The 21,123-nt window shown below is 37.0% G+C and overlaps 2 protein-coding genes across 2 annotated transcripts; both read right to left on the bottom strand.

Moving 5' to 3' along the window:
• Positions 1-7,990: 7,990 nt before the first annotated feature.
• Positions 7,991-9,960, bottom strand: LOC107566326 (cyclin-dependent kinase 5 activator 2-like). The gene has a single exon (XM_016251745.1). The coding sequence runs from the start codon at positions 9,536-9,538 to the stop codon at positions 8,612-8,614; it is 927 nt and encodes a 308-aa protein (XP_016107231.1). The 5' UTR covers positions 9,539-9,960; the 3' UTR covers positions 7,991-8,611.
• Positions 9,961-12,111: 2,151 nt separating this feature from the next.
• On the bottom strand, positions 12,112-18,389 carry LOC107566314 (protein Wnt-6-like). The gene is made up of 4 exons (XM_016251728.1): positions 17,981-18,389; positions 16,840-17,060; positions 15,011-15,336; positions 12,112-12,900 (listed from the first exon to the last, which is right to left on the bottom strand). The coding sequence occupies exons 1-4, from the start codon at positions 18,055-18,057 to the stop codon at positions 12,439-12,441; spliced, it is 1,086 nt and encodes a 361-aa protein (XP_016107214.1). The 5' UTR covers positions 18,058-18,389; the 3' UTR covers positions 12,112-12,438.
• Between the last annotated feature and the right edge of the window lie 2,734 nt (positions 18,390-21,123).

Here is a 21,123-nt window from a genome sequence, read left to right as displayed (position 1 = left end):
AGTATTTGAAAAATAATGTGTTTTTTGAACATTAAAGCATGTCAACATATTCTGTTACACCAAATACACAAAATAATGATCTTTAAAATAGCATCATATGACCCCTTTAAATTAAAGCAAAACGCAAATCTCCCATGTTGCCACATGATGGAGCCCTGGCTCTTTGCATTGAAACGTTCTGTCATTCTCACCCATTTTACGTTGTCGGAAAGGTGAAAATGCGTTTTCTTAAGTTTAATTCATCACTTGCAATGCAATTCCTATGGACATTAAAATGACCCATTGACAAATATAGTTTCATAACATAGCATCTACTGTAAATTTACATATTTGTGATGGCAATTTGTCATGGAGAAACAACTGCTCAGTTGTGACTGCAAAGCTGGGCTGGTGAGCAAATTATGTTATGATGTAGTAATGCATTTCTCAGAATTTGTCCCGATGAAGAAGCAAACTCATCTTGGATGACCTAAGTAATTTTAAATTTTTAACAAATTTTCTTTTCTTTTTTGATGGGGTGGTTGAACTATTCCTTTAAATTGATAACTGAATATCGATTGTCCTTTAAACCCCTAATTTAAAAGAAAATACGTTTTAATAAATTTTACTAGACATTCTGTAATGACCTAAATGGGTAAAAAGCTTCCAAGGATGCTGATGCAAACTCATCGACCTGGTTAAGACAAAAAGAGGCCTATGCGCTTTAAAGAACTAACACTGCACCTGTTCCTACGCTAATTATACCAGCCACACAGGTTTCTTCATTAGGAAAGTTTAATCAGGCGTAAACAACTCAAATCATCCTCTTACCACCAACCTATCATTCCTACCGCCCAACAGACTCCTGAGCCTATTTCTCTCTCTGCTGTACCATCATTAAACTGTCCCCATTCATGTTCTTATGTTCCCTTCTGTTCTATTCTGTGTTCTGCACAGTACCAGGCGTTCCCCCTTCTTTCCGCTCCTTCCCAGCTATCAGTATCTTTCACTCTTTTTTTTCTCACTCTGCTGTTACTGCCTCTGCTGGCTACCATAGCAACACTCCGGCAATGGTGTTCTAGAAGGTAGAGGCAGTGATGTTCCCATATGAATCATTCCTTGTTATGATTGTGTCCGTCTATCATTAAATTTTCTGTCAAATACCAATTGACAAGAAGCAATGGAGCAATTTTTACTGGTGTTTTTTATTTGCAGATTAAATTTAGCATTATAGATAAATGTATCTTTTTTATAAAATGTATCTCCTAAAATATGGTCCAAATATGGTCTTTATTTCATATTATAAGCATCATGGTACAGCTGCACTCTTACTTAACCCTGTAAAGCCTGACATATGAAATTATATATTTTTAAATGGAACAATTAATTGAAACTTTAGACAAAATATCTATTACATCTCTTTAAAAAATGTTTATATGTGTATCATGTTTGATAAACAAGGCTTTGTGGGGGGAAAACACCTACATTTTATTCAGAGGCCCAAACTGAACGATTTGATGCAGTTGCTGATATATAAATGGTTAAAAAGTAAGAGGAAATTTTTATATAAAATACAACTTCTAAAATACACACAACTATTAACACAATTTAGTTTGGGGACCAATTCTCACTATTACTGTAACTAACTATGACTTTTGCCTCTATAAACTCCTAATTTGCTGCTTATTAATAGTTAGTAAGGTAGTTGTTAAGTTTATGTATGGGGTAGGATAAAGGGATCTGAAATATGGTCATGCTGAATAAGCCATTAATGTGTGCTTTATGAGTACTAATAAACAGCCAAAATACCAGTAATATGCATGCTAATAATCAACTTGTTAATAGTGAGAACTTGATATATCCATTTTAACAAGATTTTTCTAAAATATGATGTGGATTATCAAGAAAACCTAAATTCAGCATTGGATTTTAATTTTATTTATTTTTCAGTAAATATTTCACAGCAAAATAAGATAAAGGAGGGCATTTTTATAATTTTTACTTTCTAAAAAATAGTAGACTGTGTACATCCGTGATTATGCTTTTTCAGCAAAGTTTTGATCATGTTGGTAATTTAGAGGCATTAGAACTTTGCATATCAGATATGATACAGTAGGCTTTAGATGGTTAAATACCTTACAAAACCTTCTGATGAGATCAAGTACACTGAAAACGTGCACACATGTAACACGCTGCTCTATTCTGCCCTGACTTGCCCTGTACATACAAGCTGAATCCTGAAGATGCTGAGTGAGCTTATATTCAGGGTTTATATAATCATATCTCTCAGCTCTTTATTCATAATTGTGCCAGGTCGGTGGAAGAAGACTAATCCCCATTGAGTCTCACCGTGAGAGCATCGGGAATGTTCTTCGGGGTTCTGAAAGGCTACGAGGAAGAGCAAAATACATGGATCTTGACACTTGCCATGAAGGGAAAGAGACATATTGTGATACAATTGGTGCAGAGGTCTTTATAATGTAAAGAAAAAAGTGCAATGTTGGATCAGAGCTGAGGCTGATAGCCTTCGGTATCACTGTTATGATCAATGTCACTATGTTTTCTAAATGTTTTCCCGAAGAAACTGATCTTTAATAATACCAGTTGATTCAAGCCAGTCTTCTGATCCAGTCTTTATCCTCATTATGTTTGTATGAAATCATCAAAGCCTGAGATCAAGTACACTGAAAACGTGCACACATGTAACACGCTGCTCTATTCTGCCCTGACTTGCCCTGTACATACAAGCTGAATCCTGAAGATGCTGAGTGAGCTTATATTCAGGGTTTATATAATCATATCTCTCAGCTCTTTATTCATAATTGTGCCAGGTCGGTGGAAGAAGACTAATCCCCATTGAGTCTCACCGTGAGAGCATCGGGAATGTTCTTCGGGGTTCTGAAAGGCTACGAGGAAGAGCAAAATACATGGATCTTGACACTTGCCATGAAGGGAAAGAGACATATTGTGATACAATTGGTGCAGAGGTCTTTATAATGTAAAGAAAAAAGTGCAATGTTGGATCAGAGCTGAGGCTGATAGCCTTCGGTATCACTGTTATGATCAATGTCACTATGTTTTCTAAATGTTTTCCGAAGAAACTGATCTTTAATAATACCAGTTGATTCAAGCCAGTCTTCTGATCCAGTCTTTATCCTCATTATGTTTGTATGAAATCATCAAAGCTGCATTGATGACTCCCCCTCTTTCACATTATCTAACCATTGTGTGGGCGAGTTGTTTTTGTTGGAGGTCCTTGGCAAAGTTTCACGATTGTTGTGTCAGAGAACAAAAATGACTGTTGCGAAGAAAAAGAGTTTGAATAGTATAAATAATATTGCCTCAGTGTTTATTTTTCACAAACCCCAGTGTCATAACAAAAGCTCGTTAATAAAAGCTTGTAAATATACCTCTGTCAAAAAGAGGAAATATGGTAATAGCTCAGCTCAGATGAATTCATCTCCAAATGTATGTATATACTGTATATATATATATATATATATATGTATATCAAGAATAGTGGGTTATCTGAATAGTTTGAATAGATTTGGTTATTTCACGTACAATTTAATGGCTTGGGCATCTAATAATAACATATAATGGTATAATGGCATATATACTGTATATATACACACACACACACACACACACACATATATATATATATATATATATATATATATATATATATATATATATGTTCTTTTTAAAAACTGTTTATGTCTTGGCCCAAATGTTATTTTGAAACTAACTGCATGTGCAGGGAGAATGGAATAATCTCATAGCCAAGATTAGCCCATACCAATATAGCCTGCAGTACAGAGAGACACAAGCCCCCTCCTGAATAAGGTGTGAGGTACAAAGACAAACAAACTATTGCTTATGCTGATGACCTAGAATATGATATTAATTGATATTTCGCTTAGATGATACACAATACGTCATTAGGATGTTAGTGTGTTCTGAATTGTTCATGTGCGCCTGTATTTTGATAGAAAGAGAAAGAGAGACAGTGAAAATATCCCTGACATCTTTACAAAGTGGCAACAACAGCATAGGACCAAGGACGTTCTGCTTGCATTTGATTTTATACTTGAAATTATTTGTTATGCTTCAGATGTCATCATTGCATGCTTTGACTTTAATTAAATGAGTCCTGTGACCTGCCTGCTGTTGGACAAAAATTGGACAGCAATTCGCTGAGTATCAGTTTACCATTAATTTGCTTTTAGTTTGAAAAAGTATGCAGAATGTTGAGGTGTTGAGGTGAAAAACATTAAATAATAATAATAATATTGCCAAAACTGTTGCAAAAGTAACTGTATACATTTTTATTTACTTAAATATTTATTAAAAAATTAAAGTAACACTATAGTTAAGGGACCAATTCTCACTATTAACTAGATGCTTCTTAGCATTCATACTAGCATACTGGCTGTTTATCAGTACTTATAAAGCACACATTAATGCCTTAATTGTGCATAACCATATTTAAGATTCCTTAATCCTACACCATTCCCAAACTTAACAATAAGCAGTAAATTAGTTTATTGAGGCAAAAGTCATAGTTAATGGTAAGTTAATAGTGTGAATTGGTTCCCAAACTATAGGGAGTTTTTGTTATTGAAATGAATAGAAAAAAATGGCCCAATCATGCTGAACTAACCCTCCTGTTATGTGCACATGTCAACCAAGTTTTTAATGTGCAGGGTCAAATTGACCCCAAATATGTAAATATATCATAAATTACTCAAATTGACATTATAATTAGTTTTTATTTGCTTACACTTTACCTATCCAATATTCTAAATAAATTTTTAGGACAAAACATAACTTTTGGATTTTTCTGTATTTTATTTATTTATTTGTTTAATTTCTTCATATACATGAAAAAAACCATTGTCCTCAGTTTCTGAGATTTGTTCCTCTAAATCACTCACACACAAATATTGCCCTAACTCACAGTGTATCATGTGGCCATTTTTCTTTAGACATAGAATGACAGTCAAATGTACCCACAAGGACAGTAAAACCTGACATTTTTGACATTGTGGGGACATTTAGTTGGTCCCCATTAGGAAAGCAGTTTAAAAAAATTTTTTTTTTTGGAAATGTAAAAAATGCAGAAAGTTTTTGTGTGATTGGTAGGGTTAGGGGAATGAAAATACAGTTAGTACAGCATAACAATTATTATGTCTATGGAAAGTCCCCATATAATATGGAAACCCAACAACAATAATTTATGATAGATGCTTGTAAAAATGTGTATACACTGTTTGTAAACACATTATTGTATGAAATAGTAGATAAAGGTATATGGAACTCTGAAAATGACTAAAATTGGCCTTCATATGAAGTACAGTAATAGTAAAATGTAAATTTATGTCAAGGCATGAATGATATTTAGTCATTAGATTTAGTCTCATTAGATTTAGTCATGAGAGGCAATAGAACCTCTCATGAGAGAGATTTCTCAGGAAAAGATAAAACAACAGAAAATGATTTTGCATATGTTTAATCTTTTTTTTCACCCAAAAAAAGTGATGGGGTCAAAATGACCCCAGACATCACCAATTTAGTCAAAACGTGCACAGGCACTTTTAAAAACTTTGTAACAAGATGTGCATGTTTATGAATTCATCTTAATACATTTAGCAAAAATCAGAAAGATTCAATGTTTAAAAATATAATTATCAAATGTTTTAGAGAAGTCAGAGTTGCTTTGGGGTCAATTTGGTCAATTTGACCCCAGACATCACAGGAGGGTTAACTCTATACATTATATATTGTTTAAAGCAAAAAAAAGAAGAAGAAAAAAAAAGCATTTAATGTGCTTTTAATTTGAAATTGTATGTTGATTTGTTTTGTTTTTACCTTTAGCTTAATAAAATGTCTAGTAATTCTCTGCCAAAACCTGTGGCATAACAGTATCATAACTTACAGGTAAGTAGTATTACTGCATCTACTTATTTGTGTTTCAGTGGAAACATGAATGGTTGAAAGAATCTGTCCAGTGAATCTCCCTCCCTCTCTTGTTGTCTTTCTCGCCTACCTTCTGAATTCAGTATTAATCAGGCTTCTTTACATGTAGCCTGTGGCATTCTCTGGGGACTAATCCCACATTCCCACCAAAGGTTTGACATTCATCTCTAAAATAGAAAGAAGAAATAATGTAAATTATTAATTGTAGGCTTGGTCCTTTCAGTGGTCCTTGGATCTCGCTTCCTGCTGGCGTTTCCACGGCAACTGCATTCCTACGGCTGCATCAGTCCGTGGTTGCTACGGCTCCAGCAGACAACTGTATACACTTTCATAAACAGCTTACTTAACAAGAATGACCTTCTCATTGCAGGTTCATTCAGGAATAATGCTGCCTAATTCATGCTTGCTGGTGCATTTCTTCATTGTATATGGCTTTAAGGGCTATACGGCCCTTACACAGATTAACATTCATGTCTGCAGCCTCTCCTGCTTCACTGTCAAGAACATCGATTGACTAGGAAGGGCATTCATGCACATTCGTGCACATCAATAATAATAGGTGAGATGTTATACGCTTACAGGCACTATAGGTAATAATTTAACTCTGGGGCGTCCGGTTTCATATATAGATACAGCTGTTGTACGAGATACCCATATTCGCGTTTCTCAGCCCACGTTCGATCTGGATCAGACCCTTTTACTAATATAGCCGTTGTCATAGAGACGGTGCAGAATGCGCCCCCAGAATTCCTATGACCCGACATGCACGCGGCCGGTTCTGCAGCCTTCCGTCACAATGACACTTCAATCAGACTGCACCAAAATCCAGCCAATCAAATGTTCGAACTCCCGAACCACGTGTTTTATTCACAAAATCTGGGGGTTCTCTCGGTTTAAACCAGTGCTTCTTACTCGCTCAATGATTCATGCACCCCTGAGGCCATTTTCACACTCAAGACGTTTCTCTTGAGGAGAGAAGAAAGTGGAAAGACGACAGAAGAAAGTGAACAATAGCCCTGTGTCCGGCGGTGTCAGCATTTACACACACACACACACACACACACACACATATATATATAAACATGTTAAAATGTTTCAAAACGCATTCATTTTTATGGTCTGCATAGAATCATATTAAAATACATATTTAAATCCCGACTTTAATCCTATTACGAAACAAACAATTTGGTTATTGAAGTAATCAAATCGTACATGACGTCTGGAAGTCTAAAGTTTTCGGTATGTGACAGCCAATTGCTACTCAAAGACCAAGTAGAATATTGATTTTAAATTTACCATAACCTCTGAAACGTGATATGTGAGAGTCGTGTCGAGGTCGTGTCGAGGTTTGTAAGATAATCGACCAAGTTCAAGGTCCCCCCATATTTAGTCATGGAATTAGTTTCCATAGATACATAACTCATATCTATGTGGGCCTATAAACAAAACTAACGCAGGAACTGAAGGCGAGTTTCAGCACCATGGCTAGCAACCAGCCATGAATAAAATAGGACCCGACACATATTCATACACAGAAGTCCCGAACGATCGATTAAATGTAGTAGGTGTATGTTGTCCTGAATTAACATAAAATGATTTTGCACAGCTATACATAAACTGAAAAGCCTCCGGTGAATCCAGGCACTGGATTTAGGCCTGTGTTGTTACAGCGCTGCTTATCCGACTGATTATCTTCATGCATATGCGGTCATTTGCCTGCACAGGAATGACGTAGACACTATCCCTACACTGTTGCTCGTTCTCATGCGTGATTTGAATTCAAATTTTGCCAATGGTCGAGTTTGTTAAAATATTGAAAAGCAGCTGCAAATCATTTTCAGTTAAATCAAACTAGCCAGGTCTTTATCTGCATGCAATATTATGCCGGAGCCAGCCAAAGTCAGCAACACCTTGATCATTTATGCTTAGATGAAAAACGCAGCAAAAAGGACACTTCAATCACGAACCGCTGTATCGACTGTCCCCTTTTCATCGTCAAAACAATAAAGAAGCGGCAGAGAGTCTGGGGGTATTTGTATTCATATATTTTCAAATATACAATATAAAACATTACGTTTTATACTATGACAATTGGCACATATGACTGTAGAGAATCGTTTTGTTGTAAAACAGTACATTCAACGTTCATATAGATAGAATCAGGCGCCACAGGAGACAAGAGGAGAGTGTCTGTTGCAGGCCAGCACCTCGGACAGCTCAGCGTCGGTGACAATATCGTTTCTGAAACTAATAGAAAAATAAGACCCCAACACTGACGCACAAGCTAATAATTTACATCTCCACTTTAGCTCGGCACCAAATAGCGTTATATTCTTCTTCTTCTCCTTCAAAAACCACAATGATGATACGAATAGAATAGTTTAAGCATGCATTAAGTAAACTATGACGAAACCCCAGATCGCGCTCGTGACATTCACTGGGTCATGAAGGTTGTATTTTACACATGTATTCACGTAAACCCCCTCTCATGGAGGTGAGGCGAAATCCCCCTGTCCGTTTCCATAAACTAGCAATAGAGTGAAACACCCTTCACACCTTCAGCAGTCGGGCCTTACATTCATTTCACCCTTGAAGGAAGGGTGTGGAGAGGCATCAGAGAGCTTCTCTCTCCCTTTAACACGAGCCAAACTTAGCGGTCCAGGTTATTATTCCACCTTCCGTTCGTATCGCTCGAGCCACCCTCGTTCTTGAGGTCTTGGAAGACCTCGGTGAAGAAATGCGGATCGGAGTTGATCTGCAGCATTTTGGCACTCATTTTGTCAATGATCCGCAGGGAGCGCTCCCAGAACACCTCCTTGTTGGTCTCCACCAGGAAGGGTTTGAGCGGGTACGAGATCTCGTTGCCCATGTAAGAGTAAGCCAGGTACAGGCAGGTAAGAAAGGTGGCCTGCAGCTCGTACTCGCTGGAAATATCCTCGGTCACCGCCTCCCTGCAGAGCAGGTAGACGAACACCAAGTTGGCAGGAGTGATGAAACCCTGGTCTTGCCAGCCTTGGATGAGCAGGGATCGGTCGACGTTTCGGAACCACAGGATGATCTCATTTGGGCTCAGCTCTTTGAGTTTGTAGCACCTTCTGCACATGAACTCGCTCAGGCAGCGAAGGAGCTCTCCTGTGGAGGCTTGCACGATGACTCGTCTAGGCGAGATGATGGAGCGACTGCTCGGTTGCCGCTGGACCGACAGGAGCTGCTTTCCGTTCTGGGATGCATTTTGGGTTTGATTGGATCGAAGGCTTTTATCCGGTACTGTAGGGACTGGCACTGCAAGTGGCCCAGGCTTCGCCTTGCGCTCCGAGCCTGACTGAGACTTCTTAAGATTTTCGGTGTTTAGCTGGTCAACGGGGTTACTGATCTGAGAAACGGGTGGGTTCGGGTTCACTTTCTTGGCACTCTTCTTCTTGGCCGAGGCAGCGACTAACCGCTTCCACGTCAGAGCCGATATTAGCACCGAATGGCGCTTGAGACTCTTCTCCGTCTTGCCGCTAGCTCCATCCGTCTTCTCATCCAGAATCCCTCCTTTTCTGGACGTGGGAGAAATCGAGAGCACCGTGCCCATCTTTTCCACTGACGACCAACACCCACCGGCCCTTCGGAATGCGCTGACTCGCCTTTCGTCCCGTTGAGTGCCTCGGGGAGGTGCGACTTCAGAGTCACAGGTTCACGGCCATTTATGTTTCGTGTGACCACTGGGTATACAGTGGGGAAAACAGCAGTTGAGTTGATTAGGTTACCGTACCTATGTAATAATCGATGCTCGCCTCAGTCACACGCGCGCGCTCCGCCACTCCTTCTGCATCCCACTGCGCGCGCAGCCTCAGACACTGGGAGCAATGGGCAGGACTTGTAATGTGTAGCCGGGCAAAAAAACTAAAGGTACAGACCTGTAAACCGGGATAAGCCTCCTCAATCTGCCAATCCTGACGCGGAGTGAAAGGACTGATGTCTGCTTTCACCAACCAGAGCAGCTTGAAACGCATTTGCCCACATCTTATATGAGTGTGTATATAGGTTATACAGTCTCTTTCAGACTTCTATTTTTATACAAGTGCTTCAGAGAGTATTTATGGATTTTGTATCTCATATGGATTGAAAACACTGTATCTCATAATTGCAGCTGTTCAACCTGTTAGCTAGCAAGGTAGCTTACAAACACATACACACCATCTATTCCCATAGTCTCACATTTGTTACACTGTTAAAAATCTGTTAAATATTTCATTATTGAAGTATTTTTTACAAGAAAATCAGTCGTTCTACTACAAAATTCAAAATTGAATGTTGTTACTTGCTATTTCAGAATTTAATTGTAAAAATTACTAGCAATTTCTGAGTGAAAACACCAAATGTTTTTAGTGTACAACAGTCAAGTAAAGGGAAATAAGGATAACGAGTGTGAAAAATAGATAACAAAATCCAACAATTTTTCTTAATTGTGTATTTGTAATTGTATTTCACAGTCACCCCCCCCACCCCAAAAAATCATTCATACTTTTTAAAGGTATAGATATCATAACACAAATAAATGGTCATTTGAAAACCCTAGTGGTACAGGTCACAGGTGCATTGCTTACACTAGCTTCAGACACTTTTGCAGCATTATGCTCCACCTTGTGGACATTCATTTGTAGACAAGCATAACATAAAACACAAAGTCAACATCAGCATTGTGAAAAAGCCCATTATTATGTTTAGAGTCGTTGTTATACACTGTAAAAAGTGGTAAACATGCAACTGTTACCTTAAAGAGATATTTCATTCTTTTCCTGAAACACTTGATTATCCTTTCTTTTACTGTGATGTTTGACGTACATAGCTAGTTGTTTGTAAAAATGGAGACACTTTCTCCTATTGTTATACAAGATCTCCTCTTTTTTAAAGCATGATTTAAATTCTCATGGTTTGAGAATTAAAACATGGTTTTATTTGCATACATGTAAATGGCAAAAATGTAAGCCCTCTTTCAATCTATTTCTATATGAGTTTGTGGAAATATTTCAGTGCTTCAAATATTAAAAAAGAGAAAGTTTGAAACTGTCAGAATATTTATTTTTCCTACCTTTTCCTACCCATAAAAGTAGTTTTGTTGGTATATGCTAATACATTTAGGTTGATTCACAAATTTTTAGGTTACAATTTTTCAACATACTTTTTGCAACAAATGTTAATAAAAAGCATGTGCAGGTACATAATGGACAAATGATTTATAATTAGACCAACAATTGTTCTAAATCAACTGTCAGTCAGGGGTTCAGCACCTTGGACAGTACCAGTAGGTGGCAGTATGCTGAATGTTTATTTTTGAAAGCAGCCATACAAGCCCAGACTCCCACCCAATATTGCCAAGTCCACTTATTATAAGCGACTTTGGGCTTGCGTTTTCATTAATTTGCTTATAGATTTAGGCAGTCACGGGTTGTATTTTTTGGGGGGTGGGGAGCTTGTTTCCAGAATACAGTGGCGTATTTGGGCTTGATAGTTGTTGGCACCCATAGGACAAACTGTGTGACTGCTTTATCATTATTTAGTGGATGATGATATTTCTATGTCTGTCAATGCCAAGGCAATTGCTGATTGTCTGAATGAGTGCTATGAGTGGATGTCAGAGGCATGTATGCGTTCTCCCCCTTAGCACTGAAATGGTGCTCTTATTCATTCCAGAAGCTGCTTTTAATGCAAAGCTAAGACATTTCTTAAATAAGAAAAAAAATAAATAGCCATCAATGCACACATATTATATTTGTAAATAATACTTTATTTAGAAAGCCAGGGAAAATAAAGTGGTTGGAGTTTACATGTCTTATAAGTTTTGATGACAAGAAAAAAAAAACTAATAATAATAATAATTCAGTGCGTTTATGCTGTGATGAGATGGTCATTTTTGAAAGAGACTACAAATGGTTCAAAGAATGAAAATGAAAAATATTTTTTGGCAGAACAATGCCAAATGCTGGAAACTGGAACAAAATATGTTTCAAAGCGGTACATGTAGGGCTGCCCTTTGCAGACTGAGTGATGTGCTCCACCACCTAAAACCAGGAGTCGCATATTTTGGGTGATCAGAGGCCAATGGGCAAATTTGGCCAGGATGCCGAAGTCACACCTCTACTCTTTTCGAAAGACATCCTGGGATTTTTAATGACCACAGAGAGTCAGGACCTCGGTTTAACGTCTCATCCGAAGGATGGGTGACCCATGCCAGGTAATAATTTGTGCTAATTTGTGCTTGTTTTTGTTCAGACCAGGTCAATTATTTCTCTAGCAAAACATGGCGACACTGCTCAGTCCTGAGGACCATCAAAAAATTAACGTAAGCAATAGGATGGTAAGCACCTGTTTTCACAAGTCACTGCTTCATTCTGCACAGAGGACATTCTTATGCATAGGGGAGAAAACAAACATGCCCTTCCAGCTCAAACACAACTAATACAGATATTTTTTTATCTCCTTGAGCAGACTTCACAAGCAAAGGCTCACCTCCTTTCTCACAGAACATCTCTGGCACTGAACCTCACAGCACCAGTGAAACCTACACTGACAGTTTTCCTCATATTCCAGTGTATTGTCTGCAAATCCTTTACCACAGCACAAGCTGTCACAGCCTCCCGGCCCAGTCTCTGTGCTGTTACACACACGACCCTGTGTGCCTTCTGTACCCATCCTTTGATTGGCCTGACAGAAATCAGGTGACTCAGCTGAATAGATGAGGATGTTAGCATCCAGGGGAAGGGTATCTGGATCGATGGTGGCAAGCGATTTACCATCATTCCCACTCATCACACGAATGGCCTTATGGAAGCTCTGCATGAGGTAGTCACCGACCTGACGGAAGATAGGCATCTTCCTCCAGCAGCTGCGAAGAGTGCAGGAACCAGAAAGGCCATGACATTTACACTCTGTCCGCATTTGTGTCCGTATGGCCTGTAGGCACATAAGGCACATAAGGCAAGAGAGAAAAGTGAGAAAATAGACAACATTTGCTCTTTTTCTTCATCTGTTCATCTGTTCCACATCCAGTCTTTTAAATTAAAAGCACCTCTGGGAGATGTTTGCTCAGATATCTTATAAGCCACATTTATTTATATAGTGCTTTAGACAACATAGATTTTTTCAAAGTAGTTTCACTGTAATAAACAGTTTTTAATAAAAATTCAATTTCAGCCATAAATCAGCTGTCACAAAAGTCAATGGTGTCATTATTCAGCTCAGTTTAGCTAAATAAATAAATAAATACTGGAAAAGCGAAACGATTGTGTCATTTATTTAAAGTGCATTTTCATATTGGTCTAATCAAAAATTATGGTTTACAGTTTAAACATGTTTTGTTCAGTTTGTCTAAAACCAAATAACACGTCCCATAAAAAATAATAAGAAACAAACAAATAAATGAATAAACAATTTTGTTTAAATAGTATGTTTGACACCAGAGAGTTGATGTGCAGAAAACATACTGGCTACATTTACTGACTGTTGAAATTATTGTGGGTTTTATCAGTTTTGTTTTTTGTTAATTTATTTATTTATTGGCACATAACAGAGAATATGCATATTTTTAAAAAGACATCACAATAAATATTAAGGCCATTCAAAGTTGTTTTTATTGATATTAATAAACTAAATTAAATGTTGACTAACAAAATTTTGTGAGCGCAAAACTAAGTGAAAAGTTTACTTACATATAGCTAATTATAGCCTTTGTTTATGGTGGTGAATATAAGGAATAAAAAAAGCTTATTTTATATTAAATGTGGTCTTTATAATAAATAATGTTTTTACTTTTTATGAATGTTTTTGTCTTTGGAAAGATGAATCTTTTTTGTTTATTATTAAATAAAAAATTAAATATCAAACCAAAAACTAACACATTTAGCTGTAACAGATTAGAGTTTTTTTTTTAAAAAGTTGGTCCAAAGTGTGTTTGTGTTGTGAACTATAAAGCAGTTGGTGATAGTAATGGTAATAAAACTGTGATAGGTGAATGGGAATTTCCCCTTTCTTATTTAATTAAAACTTATATAGTCAACCCCGTAAGCAACAAAACAAAACATAATTTACTCTCATTATCTGTATAAAAGACTGGGCCTGTACATGTGCTACTTGCACACACACTCCCCATTTACATGTACAGTATGTTGACTGCTTTGAATATTGCTAAGTTTGTATTTTTAAAGGCTATATTATTATGAAGAAACTAAATAAAATATTGAAAGGTATATAACAAACATTGCAATAAAAAGCTCTGTGAATATCAGTGAAATTTCTACTATTCCAAAATCTACATTTCGATAAGAATCTCAGACTGCATAAAACGTACTATGCCATATAAACATTAGCAACCACAGACAGTACTGAAAGAAACACATGGCAAACTTTACATCAGGTTATATGATACGCCAGTAGAGTGAGTGGATTCGTTCAAAACACTGATTCATTCAGGGACAAAACTTTGTTGATGTGCGAGGCCCCACTGCTGATTCTGCTTTGAATTGTTGTGGAACTATTTTTGTCGGCAGGATCAAAATAGACAAAATAACTGGGAATATTATTTCGAAAATGTAAGTGACTCAATATTAACCTATCGTATTATTAAACCGTTGTACAAAACCAATATTACACTCGCTATCGTGCTGCTTGGTTTGAATTACTCGCGGCATCCTGCTAATGGCTAAATAATACTCATGTTGACCTACAGAACAACAGCACTCTTGCTCGTGTGATTTTGCTTAAAAAATATGCAATTTTATTTGTCCATATAAGTGTAAAGGTGAAAGGTGAAGGCATATATATATACAAAAAAGAGATTAAAGAGTAAACAGCAGATGTTGAAGGAGTGATGTAGATTTGACATATTTCTCTTTGCTGCCTTCTGTGTATATTTTTCCTCTTTTGGAAAGTTGTGGAAATGCAATAGTGTTCTTAGCCCTTTCTTACTGAAGCAAATGAGAATGCAAAAGTTATATTTACTACAATGTCCAATGTACAATGTTATATCCTTCTGTGTTCCAAGCCAAACCCTGAAATGTAAACGTACCAGTCTTCCTGCCTCATTGTTGTGCAGGTCAATAAGGGTCCTGATGTCACTCTTGCCTTTTTGCTGCCTGGTGTCCATGAACTGACGAGACTTCTCGTAGCCAAAGTCCACATCATCTCCGCAGCCCCCCCATTCCCAGCGCCCATCTTGGACAGGTGAAGCCTGGATGAGTACCTGCTCTGCTGGGGAGTCATGGTAAGTTTCAGAGGAACTTTGAAGGGTCACACAGCCGCACTGTGGCAGTGCTCCCTGGCTGCAGGCTTGTGTTACTGCATGCAGCACCCCAGCAGCTGTGATAGCATACACAAATGCAGTTTCCCGGATATCTAGAGAACAGTTCAGAACAGAACCTTAACTCAACAGGGAAAAATCTACAGTTTGTCTAAATACAAAACCTTATATTTTGTCTCATCATGACCATCTGAAAAAGTGCCATGTGGATCATCTCATGGTATGTGTTTGATTATGATCTTTATCTAAACTCTTGTTTCAGGACAACACCCCATCCCACTTCTAAGATCACTTAAATATCTAAGGAATTGCCACATTAACAATAACTCATTTAGCAGATTCACATTCCTCACACTTCTCCGTTGTCTAGACCTGCCTCAATACACCTTGACCTGCCAAAAAGCATTTTTTTCCTTAGTATAAATGATTCCTCCAAGACACACTCACTCTTGGGGTATCAAATTAACATGTATACAAGTCTAACTTATAAACTGACGGCAACTGGCATGTCATGTTTGGATTTAAAAAAGTGCAATCATAACAAACCAAATGTCTTTTATTGGCGAGATGCCTCATCTCAGCCTCATGTAGACACATGCACTACAAGGTCTAAAATACTAATAAAAGCATAAGGTCTACTGCTTTTTTCTTCATATATGTTATGTCAAGTAACCATTAACACGGTCAAACTGACATAATACAATTATGCCCTCTAAAGGTCATACGGCTAACTACATGGTGTTAATGAAGGCCTTCATTGGATTGTTTATCCAAAAATGACGATTCTGCCATCATTTACTTACCCACAAGTTGTTCCAAACCTGTATGAGTTTCTTTCTTCTGTCGAACACAAAAGAAAATATTTTGAAGATTGTTGGTAACCAAACAGTTGACGGTAGCCATTGAATTCCATAGTACTTTCCCCCATACTATCTTCTTTTGTACTAAACAGAATAAAGAAACTCATACAGATTTGGATCAACGTGAGGGTTGTTAACAGGTTTACATAAAAAAAAAAAAACTGACTGAGCAACAAATTATCTGCACAAAAGACTAAAAGTATTAAACAACAACACATGTACAGTGTCTTTCTGGGAATAAAGTCAGATCTGATTACTGGAAAATTTTCTTTTGTACTAAACAGAATAAAGAAACTCATACAGATTTGGATCAACGTGAGGGTTGTTTACAGGTTTACATAAAAAAAAAACTGACTGAGCAACAAATTATCTGCACAAAAGACTAAAAGTATTAAACAACAACACATGTACAGTGTCTTTCTGGGAATAAAGTCAGATCTGATTACTGGAAAATGAGTCTGTATTTTGGTCTAAACTACATTTTCAACCCAATGGGGATTTCGAAATGATGTTCTGGGGAATGATGACTCATAGTGATATTGCAAAAATATACGAATTCCTATTATGCAGATGATAAATAAAAAGAGAGGCCAATGGAAGCACCCATTCTGGATCATAATTTGCTGAACAGGGTCATTGTTATTCTAATTGTTAAGAAGGCTGTATCTATTTCATCTTCATTTAAAAGTTTCAAGCACATAAATTAATATAATGAGGAGCTTTTGTATTGTTCCTCACCTTGTTGCAGGATCTTGGCCAGGTTTCTGCTCTGGCTGGTGCAGTTCCAGCGACGGCTGTGGAACTGATGTTGGCATTCTCGCATGCCCAACCGGGCACCATTTGCCACTTCTTGAACTATCTCAGGCTGAGACTGGCACACGTCGGCATTTCTGCCTACCAACGTTTTAGTTCTACGGCAGATAATATTGGGATCCATCACTAAAGGGTTGCCATCCACCCTGGTGCAAAAGAAATAGGTATATACCACTAGATACAGACACACAAAACCACACAAAAGAGGATTTTCAGAGATCTACTCTCTCATAGTACCTGAGTGCCTTCTCCAAATAATAAACCTAAAATTGATAAACCTTTATGGTTACACTTTACTTGAAGGGGTGTGCATAAGACTGACATGACACCTTCATAATCATGACATGACACCTAACCTGTAAAAAAAATTCCGTAAAATGTACGGTAAAAAACCGGCAGCTGTGGTTGCCGGAGTTTTACCGTAGAAAATACGGTAGCAATGTTTTAGGTTTTATTGACATTGTTTGAGATGTCTTTGTTATGGGCTATGGTTAGGGGTAAGGGTAGGGGTAGGGTTAGGTCAAATAATGTCATATTTGCATTAAAAATGACATAACTGAGCGAATGACACTTAATGACAGTTGTCATAAACATGCATAAAACCTCCTTCATATTCATGACATGTGTCATGTCATGATTATGAAGGTGCCATGTCAGTCTTATGCACACCCCTTCAAGTAGTGTTACCAAGTTTATGATTATTTTATTTTTCTATTTTTTAAACCCATTTCAACAAAGAGGATACATTTACAACAAAAAAACTGTAGATACTCTGTCCTTTTCCTCACTTCCCTCCTTCTTTCATCCTTTAAGTCTCGACCCTCCCTCTTAAAGTTATTTGCCATTAACAAACCAGTTTTTCACATCTTTCATTGCATCTTGTTATTTAAAAAGGCTTGTTGAACTTGAATGCAAAATCATAAATCCCTGCGTTTGTTGCTGCAATCACCTTCATCTAACTGCCTCAAATGAAAATTTTTAGAAGTAATGCTGCATTAGTTTTCATAGAACCTTATTTGTGCAGCTCAATAACAAGAATATTAACAGGCAGGAATAAGCCGCTTACCTTCGTTGCAGAGGTGTGAGGGTCGTATTGAGGATAATAAGTAACAAGAGGACGTGTTTTTGCATTGAGAGCATCATCCAGGGATTTACATCCACAAACGGGTTAAATCTACCTGAAACTGTCCCACCGATGTGTCCGAGTTTTGTCGGTGAATATTTGTATTGGCGTCATATCCAGCAATAATGAAGAACAGCATGAAAACGTTTTAAATGCCCTGCCGAGACGCGATTAAAAGTACGTGAAGACCAAGATGCGCAAAAAAGAAAGGGGCGCGAGCACAAAAGAATCATCGCTACTTTTAACTCAATTAAAAATATATATTCCACTTCTTTAGTGAGACCAAACAACTGGCATCAAATAAGCATGCTTTTCAAAAGCGTACACTGAGTAAAACCCGCGCGACTCACTTCTGAACAGCCTGTCTATCGAATCTTATTAACATATTGGCACGCGCGCATTCCACCTCTGTTGACGTAGCGTCAGAAAAATCCCTGTCAAGACAAAAAGTTCAGGAGTTTGTAAACAAACGGTGCAGAAACCCTATATGACACTCGTTTAGTTGATGTAAACCCGCACCCCTTACCAAAAAGTAGTATACCTCAAGTTTATTTTAGTAAGTATACTTAAGTAAAGTTCAAGTATATTTTAAGTGTACTTTATGTAGTACGTATACAAATATCAGTGTACTAGTAGTATACTTGTAAGTGTACTATTTCAATACTCCTTGGGACTAAATTGGCCCACTTTCTAGTATATAAAAGTATACTTTTAAGTATAACAGTAGTAAACTTACTAGTTTACAGTACTGTACTGTACACAACTAGTTTACATCAAAATGTTTAGTTTGTACTACAACTATACTAAAAGTTAACTTATAGGTAAACTGATAGTTTACTAATTAAATACTTGTAGTAGCATTTTTAGTACACTTTGAAGTATAGTCTCAGTAAACTACTACTTTAGTAGTTTTATACTGCAAGTATACTCTTTAAGTGAACTTTACATTATACTTTAAGTATACTACTATGTCCCTATTTAGGTATTAATTTGTATATATTTTGTTACATGAATATCTGAATATACAAAACATTAAAAGAACAGGGTATCTGATTGTAAACAAAAACATTTTATTCTAGCTTCATGCATTCTTTTTTTAAACACTTGAATGTGGATAAGTTTCATAAATAAAAAATAAAGAAATAAACAGCATTTTGAACAAAAAGCTGAAAAAAGACTATGAATTGGATTCAGAATGATAATCAAAACGTAGATAGAGTCGATCAACACCCCAAAGCTTGACAGTTATTATTACCTCTTCATTGGTCGACATTTTATTCCATAATGTTACACAGTTTTGATGCTGTTTTATGTCTGATGATCGTGTTAGAATACATGTGGAAGCATCTGTTGTTTCGGTTTCTTCTTCACTTGTGTTTTTTGGAAATTCTGTACAGAAGATGTGTACCAGCACCCCCTACAGTATAACAATGAAAACACGGATTCTAGGAACACAAGAATAGCTAAAATATATTTAGACTTTTTCTAAGTATAAGTCAAGTATACTTAAATGTCATTTTAAGTATATTTCTGAGAAGTACATAAAGCCCATTTCTGAGAAGTACATAAAAAGTAGACTAAAAGTATACTTTCCTATTTTTAGTTTAAAAGAAGTATACTAATAGCACACTTGAATAAACTTATTTTTCGTAAGGGACAGCCCTTATTTGTTTTGGAAACAGAAATGATTCCCATGAATTTATGTCAACCAGAAAACTGACTCACTTTGTTTTCGTTTTATTTCTCGTTTTCATCAGGCCTTAAATTTAAATTAGTGTTATGATGTCCAGCTGTCGTTTTTGATATGTTTTTCATAAAGTGTTCTCTTGCCTGTGTTGACCTTGGCAGTCCTCTTGGCCCTACAGCTATATCAATATCCTGTGTTATCAGCCAGAATTTGTCTGTTAGAACATTTTCCAGCCAAACAGAATGAATTTCAAATGTTCATGCCAAACCTTCCCATCAAAATTCAGAAGCAAAGAAAAACTTAAAATGACTTGTTGCTTTATCATCTTCTTGTTTATCAAACTTTGATCAAATGTATAAGAGTTCTAGTCTTTCTCTCAGGGCAGTCTTGGGATGGATTGGGAAGCCTTATATGGCCACTGATATTTTCTTGCATCTGCCTCTTTAATTAATTAGTTAATTTATTTATTGCAAGATGCCAGCATAATCAGATGTAGCTGCTTGAGTTCATCAATTGGCAGACAATTATTTTGATGATACCATGCACACAACATAGAAAAGGACACTTCATTCTAGAAATTTATAGTAGTTATACTAAAAAGAATTCCAAGAATCGATGACCTGACATTTCTAAAAACACATTTAATTATTAAATATTGACACAACATTTCTAAATTGAATGGGCATATTTCAGAAACAAAAACACAGAAAAGAAAAACAAAAATGTAATATCCATCCATGCATTCTCCAAACTGCTTGGTGTATGTTCAGCTAGTAGGCTCTGAGACGTAGTTAACCCCCAAAAATGTAAATTTGCTGAAAATGTATTCACTCTCAGGCCATCTAAGAACACTGGGTGCGTTGAAGAGGCAGAAGCCTCTGCTATCATGTGATCTGGGCTTTCCGAGGGAAGTGGTGGCATAGTAACATTATTTAGTAAACTCTGCCATACATTCCTTGCGTTTATCCCAGAGACAGTAAACAGCCTCAGTGTTCAGATGACAACTGTGAGCTGTGAATGAACAATGCCTGGCTCAGGGCCCCATACACTCTGATGGCTTACTGTGAATACCGCAACTGTAGGCCTGGACAATCATCTCCATCCACTCGGAAAGGTCTTTGACCTTCAAATCTATTCCTATGGTTTTATTCATTGTACTTTTTTGGGTGGACAAGTGGACATTTGGGGGGAAATGAATAAAACAGTTTCACAAAGTTTCTTTGGTGTTACATAGTTTTTCATTAGTACCTCACAGTGACTTCTAGATCTCATATTTCATATATAATCTCGTATAATATGGAAGATGAATGCAAGTTCTTCTAAATCATTTCCAGTTTTTTTTTTCTCATCTCATCAATGTTGCAAAGCATAAATGCATCTCTACACATGGCACTTAAAA

This window comes from Sinocyclocheilus grahami, unplaced genomic scaffold (assembly GCF_001515645.1).
Source record: "Sinocyclocheilus grahami isolate Dianchi unplaced genomic scaffold, SAMN03320097.WGS_v1.1 scaffold1069.1, whole genome shotgun sequence".
In the NCBI taxonomy this organism is placed as follows: Eukaryota; Metazoa; Chordata; class Actinopteri; order Cypriniformes; family Cyprinidae; genus Sinocyclocheilus; species Sinocyclocheilus grahami.
Note: the sequence above shows the minus strand (reverse complement) of the source record. Positions and strands in the feature narration are given on the sequence as shown.

Bases quoted from the DNA above. Each gene is read 5' to 3' on its own strand.
- LOC107566326 (XM_016251745.1), bottom strand. From the start codon at position 9,538: ATGGGCACGGTGCTCTCGATTTCTCCCACGTCCAGAAAAGGAGGGATT.
- LOC107566314 (XM_016251728.1), bottom strand. From the start codon at position 18,057: ATGATGCTCTCAATGCAAAAACACGTCCTCTTGTTACTTATTATCCTC. The intron at 17,061-17,980 runs GTAAGCGGCTTA...CTTTTGCACCAG, and splicing joins CTCACACCTCTGCAACGAAG to GGTGGATGGCAACCCTTTAG. The intron at 15,337-16,839 runs GTGAGGAACAAT...ACTGTTCTCTAG, and splicing joins GGCCAAGATCCTGCAACAAG to ATATCCGGGAAACTGCATTT.